The sequence below is a fragment of the Mustela nigripes genome, chromosome 4 (assembly GCF_022355385.1).
Source record: "Mustela nigripes isolate SB6536 chromosome 4, MUSNIG.SB6536, whole genome shotgun sequence".
Lineage (NCBI taxonomy): Eukaryota > Metazoa > Chordata > Mammalia > Carnivora > Mustelidae > Mustela > Mustela nigripes.
The window spans coordinates 14,165,475-14,176,658 of record NC_081560.1 but is presented as its reverse complement, the minus strand read 5'-3'; the positions used below and the strand labels follow the sequence as shown (position 1 = coordinate 14,176,658).

Below are 11,184 nucleotides of genomic sequence, written 5' to 3'. Positions count from 1 at the left end.
TTGTGCTCTGTCTCTCTCTCTCTCTCTCTCTCTCTCACTTGGTCTCTCTCTTTCAAGCAAATAAAATCTTTTAAAAAGAGAGAGAAACTTAAATAGAGCCAATGTCTAAAATCTAGAAGGGTTCTTCATTAAAAAGAAAATAAAAATTTTCAGTGATAACAAAAAAACATATAAAAATTAAAAAGGGAGAAGGCAAGGGATCGGGGGAGGTTTTGTGAAGAGGATGGAAGGCGGGGGGGGGGGGGGCGGCGCGTGGATTCCAGGCGTAGCAGTGGAGGAGAAGAGCTCTGGGAGCAAGGACCCAGCCCCTTGGGCTGTGAGGACGGGCCGGGTCATTTCAACGTGAAACCGGGAGCAGGTAGAGAAGCAGCAGGAGGCAAGAACTGGAAAGCTCTTCGGCCCAGAAGGCAGCTAGTGCAGAGGCTCAGGGGAAGGGTTTTAGGCTACAGGGGCATAGATTCTGACCTGCCCCCCCCCCAGAATGGCGGCCTGGCTTCAGCCAGTGGCAGATTCCCGCGGTATCAGGACCTGGGGCTTGGCAGTGGGGCGTGGTGGTGGGGTGGGTGGCCGGACACTGAACCGCTTCTTTCTCTCCTCAGACACCACCACACGTCTCCTGCTGGGGGCCATCGCGGTCCTTCTGTTCGCCATCCTGGTGGTGATGAGCATCTTGGGTGAGCATGTGCGGGCTGAGAGCACCCACCCCAGCAAACTCGGGTCTCCCTTGGTAAAGAAAGGTTCCAGACATACCACATATTCCGCGGGGCCCAAAGCCTAGAAAACATTGTGCTGTTTCTAGGTGAGAGTTTAGCCTAAGATAATATATTCACATGACAACTCTCTGTGTCCCATTTACTAAGTCATGTGGGGGCGTGGCTGGGTGGCTTCAGTACCATTCCGTACGTGCTGCGAGGATGCAGAGCCAACTTGAGGTGAGACAGGCCCTGCTTCTTGGAGGAGACGGTTTGGGGACAATGCCGGTAAAGATCACGGTCATTCATTTAACGAACATTCGTGGAGCCCTGCTGTGTGTTAGGCCCCCTAAATGCAGAGGATAGAAAACAAAAAAAGAAAGGATGAATGGGACACCATCTCCCCTGCCCAGTAAGGAGGTGTCACGGGTAGGGGGCTCCCCATGGGGGGACCGTAAGGGAGAAAGGAATAAAAGAAACGGAACCCTTCAAGGACAGGCAAGGCTCTAGGACTGGGAGATTGGGCTGCTTTTTATGGATTCAAGTCCAAGTGTGTGGTGCATTCCGAAGGGATTGCAAAGTGGTTTCAGTACCTCTGTCTTTAATCTTTGAGAAGCACCCAGAGGCGGGCGCCGTGGAAGGGGAGAGAAGTCCAGTGGCAGCTTTAGCTCCCACCAAATCCTCCCCTTCGGGCATGCACATTAATCAGAGGATCTATAAGTTTTTCGAAAAGAATATGGTGACCACCGGTGCCAGCTTGGATTCATGTAGAATAATCACGACAAATTAAATGGGTTTCCTTTTGTCCTCACGCTAGGTTGGGGAGGTCAGAGCAATGCGAAGAGAGAGTGTATTGTGATTTTCACAAAGCAGCTGAAATGTACCCATGCCATGGGCAAGACTCCCAGTGGTCTCGCGGCTCACTGAGCAGACAGGCTGGACTGTCGATTATTCGATTGGTGTCGGTGTGGCTATAGGTCTCTCAGGGCTGGGGTACCACGGGCCGGTTCTTGGCTCTGTCCCTGTCTACACTGTAATCAAACACATGTATGGAAACAAAAAGATACCGATGGATTTTGTCGGTGATACAAGGATGCTCAGGGTGACAGATGAAGGGTGCTTAATATGAGAGGTGGGAAAAAAATCAAGACTATAATCTATCTTTCAAAACGCAAATGAGCCAACGTGAATGAGATAAAGGTGGAAGAAATAAAAATAAGACCTTCGGACAGATTTAAAAGGTGACTGATACCTGTTCTGGACACAGGGGAGAGCTGGCTTGGAAACAGATCCCATGAAAACAATCGAAGGGTGTGTTCCGCCCGCCCAGGGAAGTGCACGTCTGCACGTACCCGCCGATTCCTTTCCTGGAAGCGGTCTGCAGACTGGCAAGCCGGCAGCCACTGGAAGGAGTGTGGCCGTCACTGTTGCTGGGCCTGGGGCCACAACTGGCATGTTCCAGTCTGTTCTGGGGGCAGCATTTGGGTGCCGATGTGGACACATCGCAGTGAGCCAGGCAGGATGGAGAAGAGTGTGGACAGTTCCCCTGCAAGAAGCTGTGGAAGAGAGGGTGTCTGTTTAAACCTGGACGAGGGGAGGCTGGTGAAGGTGGGCCGGGCTTGCTCTGGGTCACTCAGAGGCCGATCCTAGGTCTGTATGGCTGCGTCCCAGAGAGGCAGGTAGGACTCAGACCCGAGAAAGAACCTGACAGCAGCGCAGTAGTGGACCAGGTTGAACTGTTAGCTAATGAGGGTGTGGCCAATGAGATCAGACCCTTGGAACCTGCCGAGGGTTCCCACTGTGGAGAGCGTGTACACGTGGCCTCCAGGTCCTTCCTAAATCTGTGTTTCTGGGCTTACATGCCCCCAGGGAGTCTGGGGAGAGAGAGGAGGTCTTGACCCAGGGCTGAAACTGCTGGCACTTCCCCTTGGCGGTCACGCCCCTGCCAATCTCCCCAGTTTCCCTGTTTATTGGGTCACCAACCTTCTCCCCCCGCTGGGCACCGTGAGAGGGGCTCGCCCGGGGAGACGGCTGCACCACGCACCCCCGGAGGGCACCAGCGTTTGGCAGGTGGAGGGAGCGTTGGGTCACCGAGTGGGATTCCTGAGGCGGGAGCCAGGCATGCTGTCAGATTTGAATCCGTCCCCTCACCCCCGTCTCCCCTTCAGCTTCCAAGGGCTGTATCAAGTGTGAGGCACCCTGCCCGGAGGACTGGCTACTCTACGGAAGGAAGTGCTACTTCTTTTCTGAGGAGCCGAGGGACTGGAACACGGGCAGGCAGTACTGCCACACCCACGAGGCTGCGCTGGCTGTGATTCAGAGCCAGAAGGAGCTGGTGAGCACTGGGCCGGGGGTGACCTCTGGGGACAACCCGACTCCTAGGGTGTGGCGTCCCTTGCGACATGTTTCCAGAGCATGCACAGCATGGGGTGTGCTGGTGAGCTCCGTGGGGTCCGAGCACGTCTCCAAGGGGCTCCTGTTTCCACCGCCATGGTGAAGGCCAACGATTTCAATCCAAGGCTGGCTTGCTGAGCCCAGCTCAGTATCCTAAAGTGTGAGCATCTCCAATTATAAATGCCCTTGTGAATGAGGAACACACTGGCACCTTCTACGCGTCCAAATCAGGGCGTGAGCTCCCGCTGAACACCCAAAACAGTTTTCTCAGTAGGAAAGCGCAAGAAACACAATGAGTCTGTTGATCTGTTTTGGATTTTGAGGGTAACAGTGGTATGGAAATTCAAAGTTGCAGGTAATCGCAAAGTCACTTCTGCTTGTCTCTGATACACAGTGTAGTAGTATCTCCCTGCTGCAGAGAAGGCGGAGAAGCCAAATGAGTGTTGCAGTCTGTCCCAAATAATCCATTAAGTGGGCAATCCCAGGCTTCCTGCCAATCAAGAACCCTGACTGGTTGGCTGGACCACAGAGCTAGGAAGACAAACCTTGTCCAAGGCTTCCTGGTCCAGTGGGCACGCTCGCAACTGCTGGGAGAGGGGTCAGCGTGAGTGCTGGACGCTCGGTGACCCCAGCTCCTTGTTTGCAGGACGCAGTGAGGGATCCCCCTTTCAGGGTCTTTATATCCCGGGAGCCAGTCTTCTCAGCTGAGGTTAGTCCAGGGATGTATGAACAGTTAGGAAACCACAGATGACTGGGGTTTCCCTCTTTCCTTGATACAGGAATTTATGTTCAAGTTCACACGGAGGGAGCCCTGGATTGGCCTGCGCAGAGTCGGGGATGAATTCCACTGGGTCAACGGCGACCCGTTTGACCCGGACACGTGAGCTGAGGCTTCATCTTCTGGCTGCTGATCTTAGGCTAGGGGAAGCCTGGCCCCCCGGACACAGCCTCATGAGGGAGAACCAGTGGGTTTGTGCTAGCTAGAGCTCTAACCTCCAGGGTCAGCAGCGTGTGACCGAGAGAATGATAATGAAGACGGCTTTACTTCTCTCCCTCTCCGCTAATGTCCAGCCTGGTTTGGCAGCTCCACTGTATGTAATCATCAGAGCTTCCTGCTGCGGGGCCCAGGCTCTTTCCATCTTGTGGCTCCCCGTCTGGGGAGCGGCTCGTCTGTGTGGCTCCGTGTGGCTCAGAGGAGAGAGAAGACAAGACCCAGATGTCCCTTGGCGTTGTCCAGAACTTAGCCCCATGACCACAGCTGCCTGCTGGGGAGGGTTGGGATGGAGCCTCTATTCTGGGCAGCCGGTGTTGCCTAAACATTAATCTTATGGAAGAAAGGGGCTCTGACGCCGGGGTACCGTGAATACTCCCTTAGAGAAAACAGCACCTGAGGATGCTGGCGGTGTGAGCAGTGGTGGGATTGCTTGTGTGGCCCAAGGGATGTGGACGTGAGAGTGTGGTGGCATGGCAGGTGTGCGATGACAGGGACTGATTTGTGGAGTGCTGGTGGCAGGGGACGTGCGTGGTGGGGGTGGTGACTGTGTGTATGGGGGGAGCAGTCCAGGCTTAGGGGAGCACGGTGGGGGGCATACAGGGGAACAAGAACCTCAGTTTCTAGTCCAGCCCCGAAGGCTGGAAGCATAGGCCCGGAGGAGCTGAGGGGCGGGGTACAGCGGCTCACCTGAGGATGATGATGCAGGAGGGTCCCCAAGGCAGGAGAAGTGGGAGGCACCCAAGACCCCCAGCCCTCCACCATGGCTGGGAGCTGGTGATCAGCCACTTTCCCATCCAAGGCGGGCTTAGGGCTTAGCGTTCAGGCGACGAGCAATCTGTCAGTGTCTCCCTTCTGGCGCCTGTGCCCTTCGCTGTGCACCCCTCTTCGTCCTCATTCTTCCTTCCTTTGTTTCCTTTTCCTTTTCTCCTTCCTCCCAGATCTATCCTTAGAGCTGCTGAGAAGTCTTGCACTTTCTGCCTCTCTCTCTCTTCTTCTGGAAGCTTCCTGCTCCCTGAACCTGGGAGAGCCCTGGAGGCTGGGGTCCCCAGTGTGCTCACCATCTGCCAACCAGAGGACCGTTAGGCGTGTTGCTCTGGCACTGTGGTGGTCCTGCCTGGCACCCCCTCTTGAGGTCATTTTGGTGTCCTCTTGTGAGACCCCGGCTCCAGCCCTGGCAGGGATGTCAGGTCAGGGTGACTAAGGTTGAGAAGAAATCTTGTAATTCAAAAGGAAATGATTTTAGGTAAAAAGAACCCCCATCCCCCCATCTACTGATGACGTCAGCCAACACCAGGGTGAGTCAGGTCCGCTCCTGTGAGATAGCTTCATTTGGCTCGTCTCTGCTGGGCTCTTCCTGTGCTGGACGCTGGGTGCTGTAGGGGAGCCCAGATGAGGGGGCATGGAGCCCACTGTGTGGGTGCTGACCGCCTGGGGGACAGGCAGGGACAGACGGACACAGGCCTCCATGTCCCACGGTGCCGGCAGCTGCTGTGGGGAGGGAGGCTGGGCAGAGGGTGGTCCTGACCCAGATTCTGACTCATGGGACGAGTGAGCTGACTGGAAGGCTGCGGAAGCAGGATGGGAAAGCGCAGGGCGTGTTCAGGAGACGTCTGTGGGCATGCTCAGGATGGCTGGAGCTGTGGTGCACACAGCAGGCAGACAATGAGGGGACACATTAGAAAGTTCTGTAGGGGCTAAAGGTATTAGAAGGTGGATCCAGAGGGAGGGACAGGTCGCAGGGCCTCCAGGGCCACCCAAAGACGGGCTTCGTGTGCCAGGTTGTAAGCGCCTGCTCTCTTGTCTTCTGGCCGCAGATTCCCCATCTCGGGCCTGGGAGAGTGTGTCTTCGTGGAGCCCACCAGGCTGGTGTCAACCGAGTGTCTGATGACCCGGCCCTGGGTGTGCAGCAAGACGGCCTACACGTGAGCGGGGTCAGGCCAGAGGCGGGCCTCCAGCCGCGCTCCGAGACCGGCCTGGCCCCAGCTCATCTCCACAGCGAAGCAGTGGAGGGTGCCCTCCACCCCCGGCCCCTGGTCCAGGTCCCACAGCCCTGGCTCCTCATCTCCTTGGCCCCAGGCAGGTCCTGCGGCTCAGCTGTTAAATCTCACGTGCTCAGTAGTGTAGGCATTCCCAAGACACACACACGCACACGTATACACGCCTGCACAGGCATGCACACAGTCCCTTCTCAAGTTCAGAGTCCACTCTTGGTCACCCCAAGTCCCTCCCTGGCCCCGCGCTGGAACATGTCTCCCCCACGCGGCCCTGGTGCTTGGAGGAAGGGTGGGCGCTGACGCAGACCGCGTTTCTGTCTGCACCGTCACGTCTCCCCTGGGATCTGGGGAGGCCAGCAGGCGGGCTTCCCCGGCCCCCTCTATCCTCCCTCTCTGCCTGGCCCGGGGTTCTCAGGCAGGCTCCTGCTGTGTCTGTGGTGCTGTCATGTTGGTCACTGGCAGAATAAAGAGAAGACTGGCATCCAGAGGAATCGGCTGCCCTTTGTTCCAGGGTCATGGGTTGGGGGGGGGGGGGAGCAGAGGCACACATCTCTGGGGGCCTGTCTGCGGGGAGCCACCACTGAGATGCACCTGATCTAGCATGGCAGGTGATGACGTGTAGGAGCTGAGGACCAAAACCCATTCTGTGGCCTCAGGACCACTTAATGTGGCGGGGCTGCCGAGTTATTCTTAGAGGCTCGGGGATGTGCTCCATCTGGGTCCTTCATCACTGTGCAACTCAAGATGACAAATTTATTCACATCACACCTACCACGTGCCAGAAACCACGCCACTCGTGGGGAGCAACAGCTTTATCCCCCAAGGAGCCCACAGGGAGCAGAGGCAACAGCTTGGGAAGCACCAGAATGTTCTAGAACACACTTGAGGGATGGTTTATTCTGCCTCAGGGGAGAAGGAGGGTGAAGTGAGCAGGAGGATTAGCCGTGCAGAAAAGATGGTGTTCATGGTGGGGGGGGTAGGATAAGAGCGTGTGTAGGTCCTAGGGCCTCTGATCTTCCTTGATCTGCCTGGGGGAGGAAATGGGGGTCCAACATTTCCCCTGGGCCTGTAGAGGCTCCAAGTGCCACCACCCCAACATACACACACACACCTGGAGCCCCAAAGCTCACCCTAGTACGGCCCAGGCTTCCCCAGCCTCCTGTCAGTGCCCCGGGCTGGCTGCCCGCGAGCCGCGAGCCGGTGAATTTGGGTCCTGGCCCACTTTCAGAAAATAGCTCAGAGGGAAACAGGTCCTGCTCTGCTCTGCTCAGTCCTTTTACTGCTGGGTTTTCAGACAAAACTGTCAGCTTGGTTTTGTTGTACTTTCTGCCTGCTTTCCAGATATCTTAGTAGAATATGGACATTTTTGTGATTTCGTCTTTTGTCTTTAGTGGGAAAGCAGTGAGGAACCTGATGTACAATAGAGAGGTGACAGCGACTCAGCATGGGGGTGGTGGGGCCCCGTGGGGGTGGCAGGAAGCCCACCACCTCCCCTGTGCGTGTGGGAAGCCTGTCTGAGGGCTGAGGACTGAGGAAATGGTCAGCAGCAGCATCGGCTACTGGGGCGTGGGGGTTGGAGGAAGTCTCCTTCCCACTGATTCTCAGTCATGCACAGGCCATGGTCCCTCTTCCCCTCAAAGATGGCGAGGCTCAAAAGCCTTGTAGGTGGTACCCACAGAAATGTCCGAGGCAGGAAATGCTGCCACAGGGGGCGAGGGTCCCTAGCAGGGTCCAAAGGTCCGGAGGAGGGGTCACGGCCTGCCAGGGCTTCTGAGCTGTGCCCTTGTCCTGCGGTGGGGTGGAGGGGGCGCTCCGGTGGGGAGAGCTGAGCAGTGAGGGGGGCTGGGAAAGGAGCAGCGGGATGACAGGGATGGTGAACCCGTGGTATTCACATCCGTCGTCCAAAGTCTGCCACCAGCGGCTTCCAAGTCTGCACTGCCAGATAAGCTCTTCTGACCTTGGGTTTGTCCTGGGAACACACCACAATTCTAAATCAGTTTAGCGGCTAAAGGAACACTGACTCGGGGTCGCCAAGGTTTTCAGAGTTTTCCCATCAGGTGCCTACTGAGGAAGGAAGCACGAGACAAAAACCAAACACTGGCACGCCAGAATCCAGAAACCTCCTTCCCAAGGTTAGACAGCGGCCAAGCTCCTCACTCCCCTACGTGGGCTGAGCCCGCGGGTTTGCGCGGCTGCGGGGCCCGGTGCTGTGCTCTTGGCGGCCACAGGGGGGCAGCACCGAGGGCGGGCACCCCGCCGGTTTCCGACCCTCCCCCAGCCCTTCCCGCCCCCCACCGTCCCTGTCCCCCGCCTTCCCCAGGCCCCACTCCCGAGCCCCGTGCGAAGGTTCTTCCTTGCCGAGGCGTGCCCTGGCGTTGAGAGTGTGCTCACCTTGGAGCCCGGGCCGCCGCTCCCTGGGTGGATTTGAACCCAAACGCCAGTCCGGTCCTCGGTGACGCCCCGCAGCGGGCAGGGCCCCGTAGAAGGCTGAGCACTCACAGCAGGCACTCCTCAGACGGCCTCTGCGGAGACGGAGGGCGACAGGGAGGACTGGGTGAGCGTGCGCGCGCTGGGCCGCCAGGTCAGCCGGTGTCCCCCTCGCGCGTCTCCTGCCCGCCCGCGGTTACAGAGAGGAGCAGACTCAGAGAGGTTGAGGGGCTGCCCCGCGTCACACAGCCACGGGGTGGTGGAGGCAGGGTTTGAACCTACCCCCACCCCACAGGTCCTTGGGAAGCCACTTGTGTGGCGGGCATGTCCCTTGCCCAGCCCGCTCTGAGGCCAGCTCTGGCGAGGGAGGGTTGGGAGGGTGTCCGTGTGGGGGTGCAGGGCCACCCAGGGAAAACACAGGCAATTCTTTCTCGGGACACTTTTGTCTCCTTCATACGATTTCATTCAAATTAACCACAGCTGGTGGGGGTGAGGCAAATGACTTCTGTCCTTTTCCTTCTTCAAGGTGGGGCTGGAGCCTCCCCCAGACGCCTTGGGGGAACCACAGCAGCTCCCTTCCCCCAAACCTCCAGCACTTTAAGACTGAGCATCTCCCGGACCGGAGTCTCCCGGCCTTGTCGTCTGTGACTCCTCTCTGCACCAATCTGACTGCGCCGTCATCTGATTGTAAACCGCTGGAGAGCAGGGATTGTGTTGGTGGCCTCTCCTGCCACACACGGCTCCTGCTCCGAAGATGGTTCCCATGACAGCAAGATTGCCCACAGCGCCTGGAACCCGTGTGCCACCGCCAGAGGGGGCAGAGGCTGGTGTGGTCACTGTTCTTTAAGCTTTGGTGGCTATGCTGTGGTTTTAGAGGGACAGCAGAGATGAATCTTTAATATGCTTTTTTGTAGACGTTTTATTTATTTGACAGAGATCAAGAGTAGGCAGAGAGGCAGGCAGAGACAGAGAGAGGAAGGGAAGCAGGCTCCCTGCTGAGCAAAGAGCCCGAGGCAGGGCTCGATCCTAGGCCCCTTAGATCATCACCTGAGCTGAAGGCAGAGGCTTAACCCACTGAGCCACCCAGGCACCCCTTTAATGTGCTTTGCTTCAGTTAAATGAGCTCACTCACATTCCCTCAGCGTGCGCGTCCTGCCTGGGCTGGGGGGTGGGGGGTGGCCCAGTGCAGTGAGGGAGAGCTGCCTCAGCCTCCAAAATGTCCTTCACACACAGAGTCCGCAATGGGGACATGGCTGAGTGGAAACCAGGCTGACTGGGCTTGGCCGCTGAAGGTTCCTGGGCCCGCCAGGATAACCGTGCTAATGTCACTGCATCATTCTGTAAAACATGACCTGGTTTTCAGAAAGGCCCACTGTCTGCTGAGTGCTCACACCAGGAGGGGGTGGAGGTGGGCGAGGGACCTGCCCTTTCTCTCTTCTTGGTCTGTAGCGTATGGGACTCAAGGTGGGGGCATCTGGAAAGCCTCCTGCCACCTTCGTCAGAGATCCCTGCTCTCTGGAGGGGCAGCCTGGAGTGGACACATGCTGGATCTGGCTCCTGAGACTTGCCTGAGACTAGTCTGGGGCTGCCTCTACCGACCAGGAGGTGTGGAGCCTGGGCCACATTGCTAAGCCTCTCCGACCCCAGGCTTCACCTCCCTAAAGTAGAAATGGCACCTGCCCTGTATCCCTCACAGTGTTTTGAGAATTGTACGGGTTAGACTTTCAGGGGTTAGAAATTATCTACCCCATTCTCACCACCCACGAGGCCTAGAGAGGTTAAGTAACATCTCCAGGGTCACACAGATAGTGGCAGAGCTAGAACTCAGGTCTGTGGCCCTCCTGCTCCCTGTTTATCCTCTTATCATTGCACGTGCCCTGCTTTATTTGTTTACTTGTTCATCATCCTTGCAGAAGTGTAAGTTCCTAGAGGGCAGGGGTCCACTCTCACACTCCTTTGTTTCTGCGGCATCTGGTACATACAGACGGTGCTCAATAAATATGCGTTGAACTAAACTAACCTTGACTGCTAGTTCCAGCGCTCTTTCCTCTACCCATGCTGTCTCTGATCTTAGAAACCTGTACTTCCAGCTCAGTCTCCCACAAAGTATGAAAACTTGCAGATGTGTTAGAAAGATGCTCAACCACCTTCCCCTTCCCATTAGGGTCCTGTGGTTCATAGCACAGAATCCATCTGAGCAAATACAGACACATAAGACAAAATTGGAATAAGGGTAACAACTAACATGAATAGAGAGGTGAGTAGGGCCAGGAACTGTGTTAAGTGTTTCATACATGAAGTGCCAGCCCCATGGTAAGTGCTTAAAAAAAGGTACTATTTGAGCACCTGGGAGACTCAGTTGATTAAGCCTTTGACTCCTGATCTCAGTTTAGTCCTTGATCTCAGGGCTGTGAGTTTGGGTCCTGCATTGGGCTCCACAATGGGCCTGGAGGCTACTTAAAAAAAAACAAAAACAAAACTATTACTATCTTCTTTAACTATAATGCGAGTTGAGAGGAATAGTAGAGTATGCTAGCAGCTTCTGCCAGGATGCCCAAATTTCAGAGGTTAACAAAGTAAAGATCTTTTTTTTTAAGCTCATGCCATAGACTAAACGCATCAGTGATGGGGAACAGCTTTGCTCTGTCTGGTGCCTTTGGATGTAGCGGTTCACACTGGATGT

The 11,184-nt window shown here is 56.3% G+C and overlaps 1 protein-coding gene across 1 annotated transcript in view; it reads left to right on the top strand.

Annotated features, from left to right (window-relative positions):
- The window catches only part of CLEC2L (C-type lectin domain family 2 member L), a 13,380-nt gene extending 6,824 nt beyond the window's left edge, over window positions 1-6,556 (top strand). Inside the window, exons 2-5 of the mRNA XM_059396290.1 lie at window positions 600-674; window positions 2,861-3,027; window positions 3,866-3,966; window positions 5,895-6,556. Of these exons, the coding sequence (XP_059252273.1) occupies window positions 600-674; window positions 2,861-3,027; window positions 3,866-3,966; window positions 5,895-6,006 (455 nt within the window). The 3' untranslated portion in view covers window positions 6,007-6,556. The remainder of the gene's footprint in view (window positions 1-599; window positions 675-2,860; window positions 3,028-3,865; window positions 3,967-5,894) is intronic.
- The last annotated feature ends 4,628 nt before the right edge of the window (window positions 6,557-11,184 follow it).